The sequence below is a fragment of the Pongo pygmaeus genome, chromosome 2, assembly GCF_028885625.2.
Source record: "Pongo pygmaeus isolate AG05252 chromosome 2, NHGRI_mPonPyg2-v2.0_pri, whole genome shotgun sequence".
In the NCBI taxonomy this organism is placed as follows: domain Eukaryota; kingdom Metazoa; phylum Chordata; class Mammalia; order Primates; family Hominidae; genus Pongo; species Pongo pygmaeus.
Window position 1 is genome coordinate 157,679,753 of NC_085930.1, and position 25,109 is coordinate 157,704,861.

General features: G+C 36.8%; 1 protein-coding gene across 2 annotated transcripts in view; it reads left to right on the forward strand.

The window, feature by feature from the left end:
* Positions 1 to 12,641, forward strand: part of CPA3 (carboxypeptidase A3) — a 32,103-nt gene extending 19,462 nt beyond the window's left edge. For both annotated transcript variants that reach the window (XM_054482090.2, XM_054482091.2), the window contains exons 10-11: positions 1,749 to 1,833; positions 12,071 to 12,641. In XM_054482090.2, coding sequence (XP_054338065.1) covers positions 1,749 to 1,833; positions 12,071 to 12,258 — 273 coding nt within the window. In that variant the 3' untranslated portion in view covers positions 12,259 to 12,641. The remainder of the gene's footprint in view (positions 1 to 1,748; positions 1,834 to 12,070) is intronic.
* The last annotated feature ends 12,468 nt before the right edge of the window (positions 12,642 to 25,109 follow it).

Sequence of the window (25,109 nt, forward strand, 5' to 3'; positions counted from 1 at the left end):
CTGATTTGATAATGTGAGCTTTAAAAAAAAAAAGTCTGCATATGGGTTCCAATGAATCACAGGAAGTGACAGAGTGAATGGGTGCATAGAGGGATAAATATTTTGAATTGCTATAGAAGAAAATAAATAAAACAGAAAAAGTTTAGTGGCCCAGATCCCATGGTGATTGGCAAATATAGCACTTCCAGTAATAGCTGTGGTCCAAATACTGCCTCATAAAATATTTGAAAATTTTTAAGAGGTTACAATTTTCATTCTGACCTCAGTCCATTGTATTTAGCACAACAGCATTTAATGTTAATTGGAGCAGAGACTTGAATCAGTCATTAAAATCATCTCCACATATACAACAAAGAAAACATACCAGCAATATATGGCCCATAGTCATTTATTATCCAATCTAGGTGATAATCTGAGTGCGTGAGTTCAATTAATGCATACCAATGTACAGCACTGTGATTTCAATCCACTGTTAGGAAAATGACATTATGGGTTAAAAAATACATATCCACAAAAAAAAAAACCACTTTGAGTAAAATGAGAGTTCTTGCATAGCAACTAAATTGATTAAGAAAAAAATTATTTCTTGGTTATATATGTTATACACATAGTCTTTTAAAAATCTTAATTTGTGAGTGCAAATATGTTAGTAACTATATTCCATTAAAATTCATTCTGACAATCACTCTCATAGCACAAAACACTAACGTGTATTAAAAGGTCATGACAAAATGCCACTCTGAAAGAGACACCCTAATTAACAACTATTTTAAAGAGAGGTCAACCACCCTTCTTCCCTTGGTATGCTGAAGTCAGATGAGTAGAGAAGATCCTGTAGCAATATGAGCCTGTTAAGGACCAAGGAATGTAAAACATGGAAGAAACTGGAGAAACTGTCAGAAGAGACGATTATCTGAAACCAAAAAAATTGACAGGAAAAATAATATATATTTTATATTTTAAAAGAAAGGAATGAGGAGAGAGAGAGAAAGAAGAGTAAAAACACAAAATGAGATATAGCATTATTGTATATAATTGACTGCATATTTAAGTATTTATTTTTTTATTTTTATTTTTTTAGACGGAGTCTCGCTCTGTCACCAGGCTGGAGTGCAGTGGCGCAATCTCGGCTCACTACAACCTCCGACTCCCTGGTTCAAGCGATTCTCCTGCCTCAGCCTCCCAAATAGCTGGGACTACAGGCACATGGCACCACGCCCAGCTAATTTTTTGTATTTTTAGTAGAGACGGGGTTTCACCATGCTAGCCAGGATGGTCTCAATCTCCTGACCTCGTGATCTGCCCACCTCAGCCTCCGCAAGTGCTGGGATTATAGGCGTGAGCCACCGTGCCTGGCCAAGTCTTTATACTTACCACATATATTACTGAAAATAAGTTTCTCATTTAACCATTTATTTTATTTTGCTCTTCAAATGTCAAATAACTGGTAAATTTGACTTTTTTCAATCCTAGTAATTTACATATTTACATATATATGTATGTATGGGCTTTGGTTTTGTTAAAACCAGGAACTGAATTCCGGCTTCACCAGTTGCAAGTAACCAGGAAATAGTACTGTCCATCTCATAGGGTTGTTATGAGTCTTGAAACTAAAAATCAAGGGCTAAGCACAGCACAGTGCCTAACCTATAAGACTCCATTAAAAAATTGCATACATACATAATTACATATTCCTTGGTATTTACACAGTATTCTATTATTTCACTCTAACTTTCCTTTCTCTCCAGGCCAAAGTTGCAAAAATTGGCACTGATGTTCTATCAACTCGATATGAAACCCGCTACATCTATGGCCCAACAGAATCAACAATTTGTAAGTTATTCCTCTTATTTACTGAGCCCTATTCCCTAATTATTTTTTACAAATATTAAAGAAAATTATGGAATTTGCAATTTAGGTTAGAGCATCTGGAATTGCTAATTTAAATTCTACTTTTTACAGGATATTCTGGATTATATGTGAATCTAGGGGATAGATTCTGACCTTTTCTTGGGATAAGATTTTTCTAGAAACAAATTATACTGAACTTTTACAGGGTTACAAGGTCAACGGAAGCTATTAAGTCAAGACAGATTTACAGTTTACTTCATCTACCTTCCTGATTCCCACCTCTACCACCAACAAGGTTGTACCCTTCCAGGAACTAATGAGAATTCACTGGAGCGAGGAAAAAAAAAATTAGCCAGGCATAGTGACCTATGCCTGTAGTCCCAGTTTCTCTGGAGGCTGGGGTGGGAAGATCATTTGGGCCTGGGAGGTCAAGACTGCAGTGAGCTGTGATCGTGCCACTGCACTCCAGCCTGGGCAACAGAACAAGATCTCATCTAAAAAAAAATCACACCAAAAAATTAGATGGAGTAGAGTCTACATTTTTTTTTAACCATTTAACTTTAACTGGACTCTTTCTTACTTGCCTTGTCTACATGTAAGTATGGTCTTTTCCCTAGCTGAAAAACAGCTAGGATAGGAAAACAGATAGAAAATCAGTTTCAGCCCCTCTGGTCGTGTAAAACAAGTTATCTCTCCTTCTCACTTGCTCCTTCTCACTATGTTCAACTGAAATCTGTATGGCGAACTAGAAGGGAATCGCAAGACTCTAGTTCTGTCACTTTTGTTTTATATTCTCAGCACCATTTCTTACTCTTCACTATTTTTAAATTTATGTTGTCTTTGTGTGTTTTTAAGTTATTGACTTGGATTTCTTGGCCTTGATTTTCTTGTCTCTTATTCTATATACAAGAAATCAGTAATTTTTTTTTTCTGTAAAGGGCCAGATAGTAAATAGCTTTGGCTTTGTGGAGGTACAGTCTCTGTTGCGGGTACTCAACCAGAGCATCATAGCTCAAAAACGGCCATAGACAATAAGTCAGCAAATGGGTGACTATGTGCCAATAAAACCTCATTCACAGAAACAGGAGGCTGGCCAGGATTTGCCAACTCCCATACTTTATACTAAATAATATCTGCAAATTTTTATGGAGTCTTTACAAGTTAGGCACTGTGCTTACCCCTTGATTTTCACAATCTCAAGCTTCACAACAACCCTGTGAGGTGGGGAATACTATTTCCCAGTTATTAGTAACCGGCAAAGCTGGAACTCAATCTCAGATTTTAACAAACAAAAGCCCTGATCTTGCCCACTGCACATACTGTTTGCGCATTTGGATTTTGCAGCTGAAATATACAGGACTTTCTATTTTCAATGAACAGCCAAAAAATCCATTTGAGTATCACCAAAGACATTTAACTCAGATCCTGGGAAGTAAGACCACTTTCTGCTCTTATAGCAACTCCCACTAAGCTTAGTTTGGGAATTGTTTAGTAAAAACTACCTTTTCTTCAAACCAAGTTCAAGCTTCAGTTCTTAGTGTCAAAATTTATACAAAATTCTCCATGAAACTTCTCAAAAGCAAGAATTATGTGCTTCAGATTTCCTCTTAGACCCTGTAACATATAGTACAGTGCAAGGCATGGAACAACAGCAGAATTAGTTCCCATAAACTTGCTCAATGATAATGGTGTCCTGGCTTATTCAAAAGAAGTGAATGTGAGTTGAAACCACAGCAGGACTGGACTTGATTAAGCGTGCAACACTTTCTAGACCAAATATCCAACACTGTTTAGCATTAAGACTACCTTTAAACTTTTAAAAATTTCATGAACAACGCTTCCACCACCAAAGATACACTCATATTTTTATTACGCTTTTAGAATCTGTGCATTAAAAAATACATATGTGTATATGAATTCAGGATTCCTTGCAACAATTTTACCTGACCACAGTTTTTAAGTCACTTCCGTATTCCAAGCTAAAAGTATAAACTTTGAACTGAAAGTCTACATCCTCAGCAATTGCAATGGAATTTGAAAATGCTGGAATCAACATATACAGTTTCTAGGACTTATTTATTAGAGGCTTCTTTGGCAGAACTGGAAAATGACTAAAAAACGGACAAGTCCCTTTCCTTGAGCACATTCATTAACAATCACCTATCAACCAGTCACTGTTAAAGTGCTGAAGAAAAAGTGTAGTGATATAGATAATCCCCAGCATCCACATAGATCTTGCTACAGCCTAGCCATGCTGGGGAGTCATTACACATACAGGTGGATGACCACAAGATTTCAAAATACATGTTGTGTACCCAGCTATGTGAGTAGACAAAAAGTAAGCAAAGTAAAGAACAAGAAGACAGACTAGAACATCAGTTTAAAATGGCAGCCCACTTAGTAGATACTAATAAATAGCAGGGCCAGATTGGCCACTCAGACACCACGTAAGAGCAATTCCTCTAAGCAAGAAAAACACACAGATAGTCTTAGAGGCAAAGAACAAAGCATTCCAAACGGGAGCAAACTTTGCAAAAGGCAATTAAAGCATCAAATAATTATCTGTGTGTGTGTATCTACAAAAGTATGAGAATACAGAGCTGTGCATAGCATTGCATTAAGATCTCTTAATGAACAAAAATATATGGTGTACCTAGCTAGCAGGCTAGCACTTTGGAGCTTTCAGAGATAGATGAGAGGACTTAGGACACAATAAACTACCCTTAAGGAAGTCACATTCTAACTGGAAGGAGCGGAGAGCCAAAACTACCATAGCTCCATGCCATCACGTGTTACTTTCAAAATGGAAAGATACAGTCAAGAGGGATTACTATTCTGTTTAACTGTGCAGCATTACTTAAAATTTTTATTACATTACACTAAAACATTTTAAAAGCATTGAGATTTAGAAAGAATTGCCTTTGTCAGGCAGTGCTGCAGCAGCTTGATAAATGATCAAGATTTCTAGAACAGACTTCTTTAATAAAGCATCTGATAGAATGTTAATCAAACATTCATGAGAAACAGGGTAGCAAAGTAGTAGACTTGGTAAGAATAAAAAATAAAAATGTGATTAAAGTTTAGTCATTCCAATAACTTGATTGTCACTTAACATGCCCCCAGATTTAGGAACAGCATCTAGCATTTGTCAGTGATTTCCTGTCTTTGACTTGATGAAGACAGAAAAAAAAGGACTAGGGGAGCATTTTTTAAACTCAACTTATGGAGGATCTCTGGCCTTTAGAAAAAAAATATATATGTTTACTATTTGAACATGAGAGGCAAACATATCAGATAAGTTAAAATCATAAATTTTGAAACCAGGGAGAAACATAGGCAATGATCTAGTCCATGGTTCTCAAGCCTGACTTCCCATTAGAATCATCAGGAAGCTGGCCAGGCGTGGTGGCTCACTGTTGTAATCCCAGCACTTTGGGAGGCTGAGGCGGGCGGATCACAAGGTCAGGAGTTTGAGACCAGTCTGGCCAACATGGTGAAACCCCATCTCTACTAAAAATACAAAAATTAGCTGGGCGTAATGGTGGGCACCTGTAATCCCAGCTACTCAGGAGGCTGAGGCAGGAGAATCACTTGAAACCAGAAGGCAGAGGTTGCAGTGAGCCAAGATCACGCCACTGCACTCCAGCCTGGATGAAAGAGCAAAACTCTGTCTCAAAAAAAAAAAAAAAGAATCATCAGGAAGCTTTTAAAATACATGAATGATTATACCCCCAGCCCCCAGAGATTCTGATTTCATCAGTCTGAGGAGGAGCTCAGGCACTCAATTTTTTTTTAAGTATCTTAAGTGATTCTAAGATGAAACTAGGGTTGAGAATCGCTAATCTAAGCAAAACCTCTCATTTATAGTCTGAAATTCAGATACAGAAATATTTCATCACTTTAGGGCAGAACAAAAACAAAAATCAGCATTCAAGACCAGAGTTAAAATGGTATACCTACCACTTTGCCCCAAAGCAGCAATATTGAGATGGCACAAAAAAGTAAATAGTAATGTTTAATGTGAAATGATTATATTTGCATATAAACAGCATATCCAATCCTTTATCATCTTAGAAATAACTAACATAGTACCTAGTGAGCAAGAATAGTTATTTGAGTTGATAAGAACCAAGAAGATTGCATTGGTAATAAAATTCATCTGTGAGTCACATCATGAATTAAAAAGTTAATTTCAAAGTACATTTCTTGTAGCTTCCTTCGTGCACCAAAATTGCTAGATCTACCACTGATTCTCAACCCAGTGCTCTTTCTTCATATTCTACATATTCTACTTTTTCAGAATTTACATTCTGAAAAAGACAAAGTTAAGACTTGTAGTTCATAACACCAGATCTCTACTTACTAAGAGACATTCAAATTGATATTACAGAGAAAATATTTCAGTGTATGCCCATGTATCTCTGGCTTCAGCTCTTGCTTCTAATATAATTTTCACTTAGTATTAATATAAAAGTACATGTTATTATATTGAATACATTTAAATAATACTTTTTAAAATGATACAATTTTTCAGAAAACATTGTATCAAGTAAGCAATAAATGCAGCACACATTAAGTCACCAGCATCACTTTATATGGGTCCCTTTGGGCTGAAATCAGATTTCTAGTTTGGTACAGTTTCATTTTGATTTGCTCTGATTGAATTTGTTGCAACCAATATTGTGCCTTGAAATAAGAAGGAAATATTTTCTTAATGTTGAACATACTCAGAATATGCTGTCAACAAAAACAAAATTATCTTATAGAACTGAGTAAAGACTTGTTATTGGCTAGAATATACAGTGGCACATAGGTAGCACAGTACAATGATTAACAACATGAACACTGAAGACACCGCCTGGGCTTGAATCCTGATTCAACCATCTACTAGCTATGTGTTTTTCAGCAAGTTGCTTAATCTCTCTGAGCCTAAGTTTCTTCTTCGGTAAAATGGTAATTGTTACTTACATTTGGGATAGGAATTAATTAAACGAGTTAACATGAATAAAGCACATAGAAGGGTACTTGGTATTTAGCAAGTGATTATTATTATATTTTATAAATGCATATACATGTTTTAGTAGGTACACATGGAGATAAAGAAAAGACTAAGTATCATGTTAAACAAATTAAGTTCTGGCCAGGCACGGTGATGCACACCTGTAGTCCCAGCTACTCAGGAGGCTGAGGTAGAAGGATCACTTCAGCCTGGGACATCAAGGCTACAGTGAGCCATGATCATGCCACCGCCCTCCAGCCAAGGTAATAGAGCAAGACCCTGTCACATACACACACACACACACACACACACAAATTCTATATTTTTTTCTCAAAGTAAAAACTTGCAATGTTGTATTTACTTTACGCCTTAATATAGTTTTGTTTACAAATTTAAGATCTAGAAGATACGAAATGTATTCTACTTCATAGCATCACATAATTATGAAAAATCAAATTCCATATATTCTCAATCACCACTATTAATCTTAATGACAAACTTCACATAAAGTAAATCTCTCAGAATAGCCATGCCCTTTAACCCTTGGAAATTACATTAGTTTACTCGACTGCAAATAGAGAGCTACTGCAACTAGGAACTGGCCAAGTTTATTAAAATGTCTAACATATCCTAAATTACAAGACATAATTCCTATTTACTTTAGCTCCTTTGCTACCAAGCTTGCATCTTAGCATGATTTCTTTCTCATGAACTTAAATCCAACTAGCTAAAAGTGGCAATCTTTTTGATCACTGAAGCCAGTCTCTATATTTCAGCTCACGTGCTCCATAAATTATATGCAATATTTGACCCTGTTAATAACTCTTCTTCTTGCCATTCCTTTGGCTTCCTTGACTTTGAACTCTACTGATTCTCTTCTTCCTCCTCCTCCTTTTTTTCTACTCTCTCGCTGACTGCCTCTAAAAGTAGACATTTTCCAAAAAATAGGGTACAATATATGGATACTTCCTCAGGTTCTCTCCTCAGGTCCCTCCTCTTACTTCTGACTCTCCTCATGAAGAAATGACCTCTATCCCCACAGGCTGGAATCCCTTATTTGTTACCTAGGGCACCAGGCAATCACCTTTTACCCACTAAGTGAACCACCAGACCAAAATAGCAATGCAAAGGCTTTGAAAACTATATTGTCAGCCGAGCATGGTGGCTCATGCCTATAATCTTGGCACTTTGGGAGGCCAAGGTGGGAGGATCACCTGAGAACAGGAGTCCGAGACCAGCCTGGCCAACATGGTGAAACCTGGTCTCTACTAAAAATACAAAAATTAGCTAGGTGTGGTGGTACGCACCTGTAGTCCCAGCTACTCAAGAGGGTGAGGCAGGAGAATTGCTTGAACCTGGAAGGCAGAGGTTGCAGTGAGCTGAGATCGTACCACTCCACTTCAGTATGGGCAACAAAGTGAGACTCCATCTCAAAAAAACAAAAACAAAAACAAAAAAAACAAAGCAAAACTGTCTGGGTAGGTGTGGTGGCACATGCCTGTAATCCCAGCACTTTGGGAGGCCAAGGTGGGCAGATTGCCTGAGGTCAGGAGTTCAAGACCAGCCTGACCAATACGGTGAAGCCCTGTCTCTACTAAAAATACAAAAGTTTGCCAGGTGTGGTGGCAGGCGCCTGTAGTCCTGGCTACTTGGGAGGCTGAGAGAGGAGAAGCACTTGGACCTGGGAGGCAGAGATTGCAGTGAGCCAAGATTGTGCCATTGCGTTCTAGCCTGGGTGACAGAGCGAGACTCCATCTCAAAGGAAAAAAAAATACTATATTGTCATCAGTATCACAAGACACAAAAGTAGGCCAGGGCCTGTTTACTAAACCTAAACAGGGTGACTACCTGCTAAATTGAAGATTTAAGTTACAATTTATTATTTAATGTAATAGCTAAAATGTCCAGAATATAATCAAAAATCGCTTGTAATACTAAAAACAAGAAAAATTACAGCTTGAATACAAAAAGACAATCCATAGATGCCAACACTGAGATAACTGGAATTTCAAACATTGGAAATGAATTTCAAAGTTGCCATCATTAAAAAAAAAATGCCTCAACAAACAATTACAGATGGCCTTGAAACAAATGAAGAAATGGAAAATATCATCAAAGAAATAAATATAAGATATAAAGAAGAACGAAATGGAAACCATAGAACTAGAAAATGTAATAACCTGAACAACAAAAAAACTGTAAGGGCTTAATAGCAGAATAAATATGACAGAGGGAAGAATCAGTGAACTTAAAGACAGAACAATAGAATTCACTCACTCTGAAGACAGAAAATAAACAAAAATAAATAAATAAGCAAAGCCTCAGGAACAAATGGCATAATAATATATCCAACATTCATGTCATCGGTCCAAGGAAAAGATAGATAAAGGGAGCAGGGGCTGGAAAAAAAATGTTTGAATAAATAAAAGCTGAAATATCCTACATTTGACAAAGACACAAACTAACATAGTCAAGTAGCTGAGTGAAACCCAAACAGGAATAACCCAGAGAAACTCACATCAAAGTACGTCATAATTAAACTTCTGAAAACTAGACAAAGAAAAAAATCGTAAAAGGAATCAGAGAGAAATGATCTAGAGTTAAAAACAATTCCAGTGACAGCAGATTTTTCATGTGAAACCATGGAAGTCAAAAGGAAGTGACATTTTCTCAAGTGCTGAATGAAAACACCTATCAACCCTAAATTCAATATATTGCAAAAATATTCAGAAATGGAGGGAATAAAGACATTCTCATACAAAGGAAACTCAAGAGATGTGTGCCCCGCACACCTACTCTTAATGGCTAAAAGAACCCTCTGAGCAAGAAGGAAATAATCACAGCAAAAGGCTTGGAACTGCAGAGAGGAAAAAAGAAAAATTGATTCAGTATGAATAAATAAATTAAATAATAGACTTTCTCCTCATGATGATTGAATCAAAAATTGTAAGTCTATTTGATGTGATGTTCAATGTATGTAGAGAAGTACTCAAGACAATTGTACTTTAAAAGTGGGAAGGGAAAAAGGATCTAAAAGGAAGTAAAGTTTCTACACCTCACTTGACATAGTAAAATGTCAACACCATTAGACTGTGGTAAGTTATGTATGTGTATTATAGTACCTGGAGCAACCACTAAGAAAACTAAGCAAGTGACATTATAAATCAATCAAATGGAATCCTAAAAATGTCACATAACCAAGAGGAAGGTGTAAAGCAAGAAAAAAAGATAAAGGGATAAAAACAGAAAGAACAAAAAAAATGAAATGGCATGTTTAAGTCATATCAATAATTTACCTACATGCACTAATTAAAGACACATGGGCAGAATGAATTTTTTAAATTATAATTCAACAATATGCTGTCTATAAGAAACTCGTTTCCAATATAATAACATAGATAAGTTGAAATGAGAATGATGGAAAAGATATACTATGCCATTAGGAAGAATAGCTACATTAAGTATCAGATAAAGTGAATTTCAGAGCAAAGAAATTTGCTAGTGACAGAGACATTAACAATGATAAAAGGATCCATCCTACCAAGAAAATAATGATCCTAAATGTGTGCACACCAATTTCACCTATGATGTCTATGCCAATAATTTAAACATTCATTTTTCCAAGCTCTTTCTCGAATGTCTGATTGATGTTAAACGTATCACTTTGTCTTCCTTTGCATTTTCTTTTTCCCATCCCATTGCTCTCTGAGTTCCCATTTCTTTTAACAGTATGTTTTTTCCAGCTACCCAGATTGAAACATCAATCATTTTTATCAAATCCCAATGTTTCTTATAGAGAATTCCTCAGTTCTGTTTCTAATGTGGTGACTCTACCCTAGTCAGGCTTTCATTTCACACTACCTCATAACTGGTTTCTATTCTTTTCAATCCAGATTAACAATCCTAAAGTAGTAAAAGGCCTCCAAAAGAAAATCTCAATACCTAGTCCCGATTCACAAGGTTTTCCAAGCTTTACTCACAAACTCTCACTGCTCCCTTTGCTCTGGTCCAGCTGGATCTCATTAGCCTTTCTTCAAGGCTCTCCTCCAATACCATCTCCTCCGTCATGAAGGCAGTATTTGAGCTGGAACTGGGCATGAAAGGCCATACTCCTCATCAAGAATAATCTCTCTTTTCTTTTAAATCTTGGTAAAATATTGTACCTTCTCTATGGTACTCAGCATATTCTGCTCTGCCTCTATTGACTTATACCTTGACTTCTGCCTCCTAAATTGTAAGTTACTGAAGACATCAGTGGCATCTTCTGCATTTTTGTACTCTGCAACAATTACTCTCCCCGGTGCCAAGAAATGTGTCTTGTAAATATTAAAGGTTTAATAAATATTTGGTGACCCATTTAAGAGCCAACACTATCTCTTCATCAAAATATCCCTTCTCTCTTTCATCACAGCTTTGAATTCTTATCTTTCAAATTTTTCAAACCTTTCAAACTGTTATTATTAGTTAAACTCATTACTTGTCCTGGAACATAAATGCCTTCCCATACCAAAGAAAACTTTTATATCACATAAAGCAAAATATGAGCACATAAATGCAATTATGATATGTATATGCACCTGTATATGTATATAGCCTCTAGATGTGTGTTATATGTATATAACCTTTAGATGTGTGTTTATATTTCCAATCTTTTTACCAAAAAATAGAACCTTGAGTTAAATTTCATAAACGTTTACTTGGAAATTTTCAATTAGGAGATTAAATATGTCTTTAAAATAACTAAATTACATTTTCTTGGTCTTTTGGCTATGAAACAGTTTACCCTAGCAACATGAAAAACAAGAGATCTAAGCTATTAGAAGAAATGCAGTTCTATGTATCTTGTGTGTATAGTTTTTCCCTGGTGGTTTTCCATGACCAGTGACTCCTTAGTTGATTTCCTCAGCTGCTAGCACTTGCTCTGGGCACTTGCCCTGAACATGTCCATCTGCAAAAATGTGTGCCTAGGAAATAAATTCAACTTAGTACTCACCCAACCAAAATGTAATTTTTTAAATACAGTACACACTTGGTGGATTCCCAAGTCATGATTATGCTTTACTATGCACTCTGTACTATTCAGACCACTACTCTTATTCATTACTGCAATTAACTGTACACATAATTATTTTTTATTGCTAATTATACACCACTGATTTCCACTTTAAAAAAACATTAGCATTTGTCTCTAATTAAATATTTACTGCTTGTGTTTTACAGACCCGACATCAGGTTCTTCTTTAGACTGGGCTTATGACCTGGGCATCAAACACACATTTGCCTTTGAGCTCCGAGATAAAGGCAAATTTGGTTTTCTCCTTCCAGAATCCCAGATAAAGCCAACCTGCAGAGAGACCATGCTAGCTGTCAAATTTATTGCCAAGTATATCCTCAAGCATACTTCCTAAAGAACTGCCCTCTGTTTGGAATAAGCCAATTAATCCTTTTTTGTGCCTTTCATCAGAAAGTCAATCTTCAGTTATCCCCAAATGCAGCTTCTATATCACCTGAATCCTTCTCTTGCTCATTTAAGTCCCATGTTATCGCTGTTTGCTTTTACTTAATTTCAGTAGCACCATAACGAAGTAGCTTTAAGTGAAACCTTTTAACTACCTTTCTTTGCTCCAAGTGAAGTTTGGACCCAGCAGAAAGCATTATTTTGAGTATTTTGAAAGGTGATATACAGTGGGGCACTGAAAACCTTCAGTTTCTCACAGATTTTCACCATGTGGCTTCATCAATTTGTGTGCTAATGCAATAAAATAAAATGCATTTAATGCTTTAAAATTCATCTTTTTATGATAAACTATATTCTCTGTATTTCTCCATAGCATTAATAATCAATATTAATGCCAATCATTCAGTCTGTTAATAAGAAATAATATCTTCAATTTTCAAAAACATAATCTGCCTATTTTTTTCTGATAAAAGTAGACATTGTTTATATCTTCAAAAAAGCAAAAGGATGTCCTAGCAGGAAATAAAGTGGTTCATATAGAGATGAATCTCAGTCCTTTAAACAATCGATCTGGCTCTCGTCAGCATAATGTACATTAAATTCAAAATAGTTTAATTTAACCTGCCATAATCAGAAGAAACCACCTGCTAAAACATCTCTTTGCCAGTACAGACACAGACAAGACAGTCTGGTCAGCTGTGACCCCTGCCCTCCTAATGGATAGAAAGGAAACCTGGAAATGTACTGTAAGTTGGGGAGAGAAAGTCATGTTGACCAAAGGCAATCAGAGTAACTTCCTGCATTTGTACCATTTATACTCCTATTATTTAAGATGGTATTATTGGATAGCTTCTCCCCAACACCAATACCTCAATGTGTGATCAAGTGGCAACAGTGGTAGTGTCTACATTCCCAGAATCCAGACACAGATGCCCACCACAGGACTGACTATAATTTGAGGGACAAGTAGAGAGTTCCTTGACTTCCAGTAAACTTACTTCTCAGAACACCCTAGACAGTTTTCAACGATTGGGAAAGGCCCTGAGAAGTCAAGTCAATAAACAATCTGGAACATGCCTCATGAATCCTTTGGGGAACCATAAAAGAAAGGATGGCATCAAAGCAACAAGATGATGGTGTGTTCTGATAATCATGAGGTAGATAGAAGTTTCCCATGCAAAATTGTCCAAGAAAAACAAATGTAAACTAACAAAATTGCTTTACAAGGGGCAGGAGGGGAAGGTGACAGAGTCAAGAAAGTAAAAGGCAAAAATGTGGCTATGAGATTATATTGTCTCATTAAAAATATGATATCTATGTCTAAATATTTAGCATTCCAAACTAGCTTCAGAACGTGGGAATGTAAATTTGTTTCATTATACATGCCATATGGGAATTATATACTCATTCACACTTACTTACTCAAATGAGAAAGGACTGAAATATATTCTAACCCTAAAATTCATATAAATACCTCTAATTCCATTGAGCCTGTAGGTGGAGGAGATAAAAGAGATAATCCCAATTGCAGAATATTGTCCCATATCCATCCATTATTCAGTTTATAAAGACACAAAAGTTGTACACACTATTTGAATTATTATGCAGCCTAATATTTTTTTCTCAATCAGAAAAAAAATTAGCCTAAATGGCTAAAAATAAAAAATCCTAACAAGATCTCATCCTAATTAAATAGTTTTTGAATGGCATCTGAGGGCATTTACTTCTTTGACTGCATCTGAATAGTGAAAATAAATATGTGAAGACAAATATCTACATTAAAATTAAAAAACTAAAATTTTACCTTATTTATGAGAAAGTTTGAGTGGCAAGTGCTGTGATTCTTCCCTTTTCATTTCTCATCTATCAGTAAAAGGGGTTTGTACCCAAGTTATAAGTTGTGCTATCATATAACAATATTCTTGACAGAGGCCAGGCACAGTGGCTCATACCTGTAATCCCAACACTTTGGGAGGCCAAGGTGGGAATATCACTTGAGCCCAGGAGTTCCAGACAAGTCTGGGTGATAAAGTGAGACCCTATCTCTACAAAAAATTAAAAATAAAAAATTAGCCAGCTGTGATGGCACATACCTGTGGTCCCAGCTACTTGGGAAGCTGAGGCAAAAGGATTGCTTGAGCCCAGGAGGTCGAGGCTGCAGCGAGCCAAGATCACACCACTGCACTCCAACTTGGATGACAGCAAAACTCTGACTCAAATATACATATACACACATGCACACACATGTATATATGTATATACATATATACACAAAATATATATGTGTATATACATATTTACAAAATACATATGTAAGTATATATATATCATCATTCATTTTCCAATTTTCTTACTATAAAACTCACTCAAGAGGCATTGTTTCACATTTTGAAAATGTGTTTTTATAGCAATATCTAATTGTTGAGGTGCACATCTGAGATGTACATCTCTATCATGAAAAAATGAAACATCTTATTTTTACTTATGCAAATAAATGTTTCCAGTAAGTCTTATGACTCCAAACTGATCTTTAAATGTCATATCAAAGGTCCCTTCCCCACATTTGACACATTGGATATGTTCTTTGACCACAGAAGTGCTCATTGGCTAAGTGAACATTAGGCTTACTGACAAGACTATCTGTTTCTCATTTAACACAAACATCTATGCCTGATTTTCTTTAGATGAAAAAATAAAGAAGTAACCCCCAAAGAAACTTAGAGCATGTCACTGCAAAGACACAAATTTTGTCTGTCCTCATGTTCTCTCCTAGCCTCCTTATCTCAAAAAAAAAAAAAAAAAAAAAAAAGTTTAAATTATTTTGACCTTTCCAAAGGGACGGATGTTGTGCTTTTCTGCACACGGGAAAAGGTCAAGGACAGAGAACTCTTCTTGGCCCCACCATGTGGTTCCCAGTGCTATAAACTAACCTTTTACCTTTAATATAGAAAATGGAAATGGGAGGTTTTCTAAAAAAGAATATGCATTGGTCCTCCAAATCTACAATGAAGTATTGCAGTATTAAGTTAATGTTAAATTTCCCAGGATATAAATCATACAAAGCAGCAGCAGCAAGGAATCTTACTTAAATACCCATTTATTTGAGCATCTAAAAGAAGCAATGGAGTCCAGAAACTGTTCCTGACCACTGACCCTCAGAGACTGCATATTGTTCTCTAAAATCTCTCCTCTTTTCTTTGCCCTCTTTCTTCATTCTATTCTCCCTTATAATAGGTCTCCCAGTTTTGAACCAGGCACATGGCCATACAAATAAAGTTTCTATTTCCAAACTCCTTGCAAATAGAATCATAGGACTGACTACTCAAATTTTCTTATAAGTAAAATAAAGTTTTAGTGTTTTAACTTTAATATAGATATTAGTCTTCACATATTTATTTTCACAATTCATATGAAGTCAAAGAAGGAAAATACTCTGGGATGCCATTCACAAACTATTCAGTTAGAATGAGGAATGGTCTTGTTAGGATTTTTTATTTTTAGTCACTCAGGTAATGTTTTTTCTCTGATTATGAAAAGAAATATTAGGCTGGGCGTGGTGGCTCACGTCTGTAATCCCAGCACTTCAGGAGGCCGAGGTAGGTGGATCACGAGTTCAGGAGATTGAGACCATCCTGGCTAACACAGTGAAACCCCATCTCTACTAAAAATACAAAAAATTAGCCGGGCGTGGTGGCGGGCGCCTGTAATCCCAGCTACTCGGGAGGCTGAGGCAGGAGAATGGTGTGAACCCGGGAGGTGGAGCTTGCAGTGAGCCGAGATCGCACCACTGCACTCCAGCCTGGGTGACAGAGTGAGACTCCGTCTGAAAAAAAAAGAAAGAAAGAGAAAAACAGAAATATTAAACTGCATACTAACTCAAGTAAAATGGTGTAAAGCTTTTGTACCTTTTATAAACTAAATAATGGATGCGCACAGGACAATATTCAATAATTGGACTATTCTGGTCTACGAGTTGTAAGAAGCAGCATCATATTGCAAAGTCCAGAAAGCTCACTTCAAAGACCTCTGGAACACTTTGGCTCTTTGTTCTCTCTCTTCTTTTTGGCTGCAATATAATTGTGATGGCTGATGCTGAGCAGTCATCTTGGACTACAGATGATCTTGAAAACTGAAGCAAAGAAAATGACAAAAGGAGCCTGGGCCTTTCAGGACTTCACCAAGCAGGGATGCTAATCAAGGCTTGGACCACCTACCTTAGGATTTAAATATGAAAAAGAAATGAAGGTCCTCTTTAGTGAAACCACTGTTAATTTGGATCATTATTTTTTACAATCAAGCCTAATCCTAACTGATGTAGCAAGCCAGAAACAATTGGTATAACAGTTCCAGATGTGTCACAGATGGAAATCCTTGGAGGATAATGTGGTGTTATGCAAAATCACAGAGCTAGAAATCAGGAGGTTTGGGCTTGAATCCTGACTCTATTACTGAATGATATCTAGCAAGACACTATCATCTTTTGCCTGCCCTGCTTATCTCATAGCTTTTTATTAAAATTTGAGATAATAGATGCTCACCAAGTTAACCCACTAATTTCCACTTTGTATTTGGGACAAAGTACACTTGTCTTAAAAGAAGTTGGCTCAGGTGGTTCCTACTTGTGGTAATGTTGGACAGTATCAAAACAACAGGTGCAATTGCTGCTCTCAAGTGTGGTTCTTCACCAAGTTCCACTACGATGGGGTATAAAGTAATGTGTGCATGTGCATGTGTACATTATCCTGTGTGCAAAATTTTCATCAGATTCTTACAATGTGGGAGTTATGGACCCTCAAAAGTTTAAGCATAATTGAATACAAAACCAAACATACTTTGAAATCACGTTTTCACACATTAAAGTAAAAATTAATTTTAACTCTGGAATTTTTGTTTGTATAGTCATTTGACCCCTTTTTATTGTTGTTTCTTACTATTGATTTTTTCTTTGTTTTATGATGATCTTTTGAAAAGAATATAAAATTTCCCTTAGATGGCTGGAAAATATAAAACAGTTTTACTGAACAAAACCAGGAAAATTAAATATCTCAAAATTGTATGAAATGATTAAATTCTGCCAACTTATTTGTAATAATATTGTGGTCCTTAAAAATGATGTAATATTTTTAAGTGTGCATGCTATGATATTTTGAGGGATCCTTACATGTTTCCCTCAAAAAACATTAACCCATCGAAATGGGAAAAGCAGTATTCTATTATTAGGGAAGAACAAACTTATGGAGAATTATGTAAAGTTCAGATTACCTCTGGTTGCATAAGATGCCTCCTTTTCATTCAGTTGGTGACATACAGAAAATTATGCGTGGAACTCAAATTAAGGGAAAGAAATACATGGCCCCTTCCAAACTAGAAGATTTTATTGCATAAAACCACTTTGAAAGCTACATTTTCTAAATAGTTAGGCTAATATGAATACATGGCAATATTTCAAAGATTATGGCTTTACACTTCTTTCTCCTCCTTTTTAACACAATTGTATTTCATGATTAAAATGCCAAGCCATTTTTCTATAATGAGTCATAATAGCATCTTGAAAATTTCGGCAGCATATATATAGACTACTGTCAGAATTTTCTTAGGCAAAGCTTTTGGGAGACTCTCTTGCATTTCATTGTCACAAGATCCATTATACCAGGACAGATCTCAGCCTGCCTGAGTAATATCTATCTGAGGGTTATAATTTTGTCATAAAAATTTACTCTCACATGAACTTAGCATAAAAGGTCTCCGTCCAGAAAACAGGAATTGAAATGGATATATTATCACTTAAACTGCTTTTTTGCTCACTTATCCTTCAATTACAAGCCTCAAGTTCACTGGTGTCAAGAGAGGTTAAACCAGAAAAATGTAAAACAATTTTTGAAATATGTGAGGGAAATTTGACACTTAACATTCCAAATGCATTATTATTGCCATGGTATCACTGAAGTGTGCTATTGCTTCATTTTACGTGGTGGATTAAAAGCTTAAAAGACTACTCATGAAAAAAAAAAAAGATCCATATGTACCATTTCATATATAAAACAATTTGCAAGAACTCTGATTTTTTTCTTATTCAAAAAGCCTCTAATTTTTTTTTTAATCTCTGCTTTGCAAAACTTAGATCATTAAATTTTCACAGGGCAAAGAGTGGGGAGGTGAGAAAGGAAAGTTTTGAGAATTGCAATCATATTGGCAGTAATGTGCTTATGAAAAGAAACATTTGCATAGTACTGGTAATTTTTAAATTGCCTTTGCATGCACATCTGCATTTGATCACAAGTCTATGAGACTAAGTTGGGGGGAGGTTATATTATCCCGTTTTATATATTAGAAACTTATGACTCAAAGTACTTCAGTGACTCGCATATATAAAGTTGCAACTTGAAAACTAGATCTTCCCACTTTAAAATTTAAATTCTTTCCATTACACTACACTGTCCAATGGTCATCACGTCTCTATAAGGCAGAGACAGCAAGATTGTCTAATTTATGAGTCATCAATTTAAATTCTAATTGTCAAGACATGCTAAAGGTACATCGTCATAATGACCCATCAGACACTCTTCTGAACCAGGGATTCTCACACTTGAGTATGCATTGGGAGGCTCATTAAAGCAGACTGCTGAGCCTTACTCACAGAGTTTCATAAAACAATAGGTCCTGGATGGGGCACATAAACCTGCATTTTTAATGAGTTCCCAGGTAATGCTGATACTGCTAGTCCAAGAACCACACTTTGAGAACCACTGATGCAGAATAATTTGAATATTTTCTCCTATTTTTTCAATTATTATTTCTTCAGTAATTTTGGTGATCTTTATTTATTTATTGCAGTTTATTGGCAAAAAAATAATTTACTCATAGGTTTTATCTTTAATTAAAATTATAGACAAATCAAATAAGAGAAGAAATTAGGATAACAGTTCCATTTCAATTACTATCTTCTATTAAAATATTTGTAAAAAACAAAACCAGGTGTGGGAACACAGGTTTACATATTTTAAACCCATTACACATTAAAATAGTTTAGAAATATTCAGAAATAATTAAATATAATAAATAGTCCTTGCTTTGAAATGTTGATTCTACAGATTTTATGATAACTGACAATAATTTTTATTATTCATATTCATATTTTATATTTTATGTATTAATTTATTGAATTTTAAAATGTTTTAAGTTTTATGTTAAATGTCATATCCAAATCCACTTTGGGAGCATAAAAAAATGTAACTTCTGCCCAGGGGTGGGTTCATTATGGCTACATCCAACTGAGAAAACTCTGGCTTCAAAATCATTATAAAAATTCCTTTGGTGGTGAGCAGTCACTTTCTTAATAATAAAACTGGGAAAATTCTGTGAAAAATATTTGCAGAAGTATTTTTGGAGTTAATAGCATTTGTTTCATGAAGAGTAAGGAAAGATTCCAACTGATTTGATTCTTTGGCTGTCATAGAAACAGGGTAATCGGATAATATGAGGACTTTCTTATGTGCAAGCATCCCCTGATATTGCCACTTGACAAAGCTCAATTGTGTCTACTCCAATTAATCTTTTACAAAGACTGAGAAATGAAGAAAAGGTAAGAAGCAAGTCTAGGCTTTTTGGCAGAAGACTGGAAAGGGAAGAATCAGGAAGAAAAACTTAGTATAGGGGCCGGTCATGGTGGCTCAAGCCTGTAATCCCAGCACTTTGGGAGACTGAGGTGGGAGAATCACCTGAGGTTGGGAGTTCAAGATCAGCCTGGCTAACATGGTGAAACCCCGTCTCTACTAAATACACAAAATTAGCTGGGTGTGGTGGTGCATGCCTGTAATCCCAGCTACTCGGGGGGCTGAGGCAGGAGAATCACTTGAACCTGGGAGGCAAAGGTTGCAGTAAGCCGGGATCGCGCCACTGCACTCCAGCCTGGGCGATGGAGTAAGACTCCATCTCCAAAAAAAAAAAAAAAGATTAACGTAATACAATCCTATTCTCCCTAGCCCCCTGCACAAACTTCCACTTTCTCTCAAAATCATCTAAATAGTCTGCTTCCCAGCCTCATTGCAACCCAACTGTTCATTGTATTTGGTCCATAGAGAGCACATCTGAGATGAATCACTTTTCCTCAGGCTTTGGATTAGGGCAACCTTGGATTAGGGCAGCCTCACGATTTGGCATGTCCAGTGTATTTCCTATTTAAGTATTAATTTTTTAATAATATAACTTTATAAGAGTTAAAGATCTTTTATTCCTTTATCTTATTCTAAACCAAATACGTTTCTGGTATACATTTTGGTTTTTGTTGTTGTTTTTTGTTTTTTGTTTTTGTTTTTGAGATGGAGTTTCACTCTTATTGCACAGGCTGGACTGCAATGGCATGATCTCGGCTCATTGCAACCTCCACCTCCTGGGTTCAAGCGATTCTCCTGCCTCAGCCTCCCGAGTACCTGGGATTACAGGCACCCACCACCATGCCTGGCTAATTTTTATATTGTTTTGTAGAGATGGGGTTTCACCATGTTGGCCGGGCTGGTCACGAACTCCTGACCTCAAGTGATCCACCCGCCTCAGCCTCCCAAAGTGCTGGTATTATAAGCATGAGCCACCATGCCCGGCCTCTGATATAAATTTTGAAAGACTAAATAAGAATAAAGGAATGATTGTTGAATGTACAACAGATGTTGCATACAAAGACTTTGTAGACACCCAAAGGCAGGTTTGAATACAGGCTTCACCACTTACTAACCATGGCCCATCAACCCATCTGTGAAATTCAGATAATGGAACCTATGTCTAGAGATTATTATGAAGATTACAAAAGAAGTATATAAAACATATGGATAACCAATTGTCCCAGTTTGCTCAGAAATGAAGGATTTCCCAGGATGCAAGACTTTCAGTGCTAAACCAAAGCAGTTCCAGGCAAACTGCAAGTAGCAGTGAAATGTTTCTCAAGTAAAAATAAATCAATATTAGGACTCCTTTTTCTCCCCTTCTAATTTTCTAGAAGCTATTTTCATCAGAAAAAAAATATAAACTATATTGATTAGCAGCCATTGCTTTGCTATCATGTATTAAATACTTTACACAAATTATATCAATTATTCTTTAAATAAGCCCTACGAGCTAAATGCCACTTTAATCACTCCTATTGTGACAAATGCCAATGTGGAGGCATAGAGCAGCTAAATGTCCTCCTCAAAGTCACATAGGTAATACACAGTAAAACAGAAATTCAAACCCAAGCAGTCAAGTTTAAAATTGTGTGCACTAAACTCTTTATTCAGACCAACAAACTTAGCATCACCTGGAGCCTGCTGGAAATGCAGAATCTCATCACCACACCCACCCAAGACTAACCGAAGCAGCACCCATGCTGAAACACAATGCTACATCACCTGGGACTTTTACAGTTGGAAATAATTTAGCATCTTGAGCTATAGAGAACATTAGCAAAGTCCCGTTTCATGCCCCTGATTTGAGGTCACAAATCTAATGCCCAGAACCTCTAAAAACCACACAAAAACTTAATGAAGGAAACTAAAGTTGAACTAAAGTAAAACTCACCTCTCTGAAAATCTAGCCAGAGCTTGGACCACAAAGTAGACTTAAACACACTAAGAAAACCTGGAACTGAAACAAACCCAAAGAGTGGGAAGCACAGGGTGGTGGCTGTTGTTTTCCTTCAAAATATATCTGCTTAACACATGACCAAAACTGTACGTTTTTCCTAAGCCAATGCATCAGGAAGCAGGGAGAGAAAGAGACCAAAACATTAAAGCATTTTGAAAAGAAACTTTGAGATGATCCACTTTTTGTGCTGTTCAAGTTCATAGCTTTGACATAAAACTGAAAATATGAGGAAAATTCATAATTAGGAGACTTGCTTATGGTTAGCATGAATTTAGAGTTTTAAATATAAATATAAATTAACAAGTATTTAATGTTCTTTTCAAAAGCAAGATCTTAGTAGCAATAATCTATCAAGCACTCTTACCAAAAGCTGAAAGCACAGCAATAAAATCTCATTCAGCACTGAAAACAGACACACAAAGTCAGAAGTGATGAAGTCATTATAGTTTGCTAGATTAAAAACACTCCGTCTCAATAACAACTCAGACCCAGTGCAGAGTAACAGCTTCAGTCTATCAGAGTAAATATTTTATGTGCCAAAATATGTTGGGTATACAGTCTGCACCAAATTATGTGCTTAATTAGCTGCATTTCATCAGATGCCTTTATACAAAGGCTACCTCTTCTATACGACATATTTTTTCTATACAACGTGAATAAAATAGTCACTGAAAACAACTACATTTGGGAAGTAAGACTATAATTCTATCTTCAAAATTCCTCAGCTAAATCTAAAAATTTTTTCTCATGGTTTTTCTTTTTTAAAATAGTGCATAAATATCTTATTTTTTCATTAAATTTAAATTGAATTTTTAAGGTTTTGGTATCAGGAATCACAACTGACCTCCTAAGCTATATTAGAAGAGAACTGATGTTTCTAAAGTTTCATGCCAGAGGCTTTACATCAGGATTTTATTTAATCTCCCAACAATGTTATGAGACAGATATAATTAGCCACAACTGATAAAGAAGGAAACCAAGAGTCCATAAGAATCGAAGAGAAGCACTGGTGAGTTCACCTAGTGGCAACATTAGGATTTGAACCCAGGTCTGAGACCCAAGCACAATGCCTTCCAAAAGTGACTATGAGTCATTCAAGGTCCCTGGGGTTGAAAATAGTAAACTGTTGCCGAGCGCGGTGGCTCAAGCCTGTAATCCCAGCACTTTGGGAGGCTGAGGCGGGCAGATCACGAGGTCAGGAGATCAAGACCATCCTGGCTAACACGGTGAAACCCCGTCTCTACTAAAAATACAAAAAATTAGCCGGGCGTGTTGGCGGGCGCCTGTAGTCCCAGCTACTCAGGAGGTTAAGGCAGGAGAATGGCATGAACCCAGGAGACGGAGCTTGCAGTGAGCCGAGATTGCGCCACTGCACTCCAGCCTGGGCGACAGAGCGAGACTCCGTCTCAAAGAAAAAAAGAAAATAATAAACTGTTTTCCCTCTAACAAGTAGGAAATTACAGACAACATAGACTCACAAGGGATGAGTAAACAAAGAGAAGTTTTAATGCCCCTCCCAAACACCCTTAGACCCTTAACTCCATCCACCATAGCCCAAGGGGAAAAAAAAAAAAAAAAACAGTTACAGCTCTCTCTTAATGATGAAGAAGACGGGTCATGGCTGCACTGAGTGCAGGTCCACCCAAGAAAGCTGGTCAACCTTTTCCAACAGGGCAAGGAGAGCAATTTCCTAAATAAGTTCCCAAATATGCGACACAATGGCTTGGACCAGAATGCATAGAACATTGTACAACCAGCTGCCCCAGGGAGTGAGCCACCAGGTTTTTCTCCTTTATAAATTCCTCTGTATCTGGAGCCTTTATCCAAAGCATTCAGCCAAGCATTCAGAAATTGAGTTCCCCATGTCCAAATAACCCACCAAGCCTGTCCAAGGACATTGCTAAATATCAGTCACCCTCTTACTGAGCAAACATAGCATTGGTACCTACAGGTTTCAACAAACTTACTGGACAGTTTGGTTATCAAAAAGGAATAAGATCATATTTTAAAATGACATTTTCTTGAAAGTCTCAGCCTCCAAAAAGTGTCTTATCAACACAACTCGCTTAATTCAAATTCTATCCATTCTTCAGGGCACTCTCAGACCGGGCCTCCTCGTGGGACTTTTCCAAAAGGTTCCGGTCCACCTATGCTCTCCTCTCTCTCAATTGCTCCCAGAGTTTGAGTTGCTGTCTTTAGTAAACTGCCTCTTGTGCAGATGTATTCCCAAGCATGCTTCTAAACTCCTGGAAACTGGTCATTATCACAGACTTTTTTTAATTCCCCATAGCACCTAACACATCTTGGACGCAGTAAGAATAGGGCTGATTCTGGCAGACTGCTTCAGCAGGGCCTCCTGGGATGGCAACGCCTAGGTGGAGTGACCAGAGTCCAGAACTGGTGTGCAGAAATGTGATCTGGAGTAACAGCCTCTTCCAAATAAATGCATGTTAACCAGACTCACTAGGGGCTGACTTCCTCATGAGATTGCCAAATTATTAATAATTTACTATAGGCTGGCCCAGTGCGGTGGCTCACGCCTGTAATCCCAGCACTTTGGGAGGCTGAGGAGGGCAGATAACTTGAGGTCAAGAGTTTGAGACAAGCCTGACCAACATGGTGAAACCCTGTCTCTACTAAAAATACAAAAATTAGCCGAGCATGCTGGTGCTGGCCTGTAATCCCAGCTACTCGGGAGGCTGAGGCAGGAGAAGCACTGGAACCTGGAAGGCAGAGGTTACAGTGAGCCAAGATTACACCACTGCACTCCAGCCTGGGTGACAGAGCAAGACTCTGTCTCAAAAAAAAATAAAAAATAACTTACTATGGGCTGATAGGGGTTTGGAGTGAATCAGAGAATGTAGAGTAGATACATTTAAGATAGACAGAAAGCATTCATCCCAAGCAGTTGTTAAAGAGGCAGAAATGCATATGGGATGGGAAAGCATACGATGTGAAATCATGCTGTCTCAATTTTATACATTTTGATCTGGCAAGTAACATGGAAAAAGAACAATACCAGCATAGTGCTTTCCAATGCCATCTTTTTCTCTTCATCACTGTTCTTTGTATTCAAAAAATAAGGTCATCTTTGCTTTTCTACCTCAAAGAACCTAGAAGTGGTGGGTGGGGGACAGTAAATGCCCCCAGGGATGAAGTTAATCCCCCTAGAGGGTCACTGCTTCC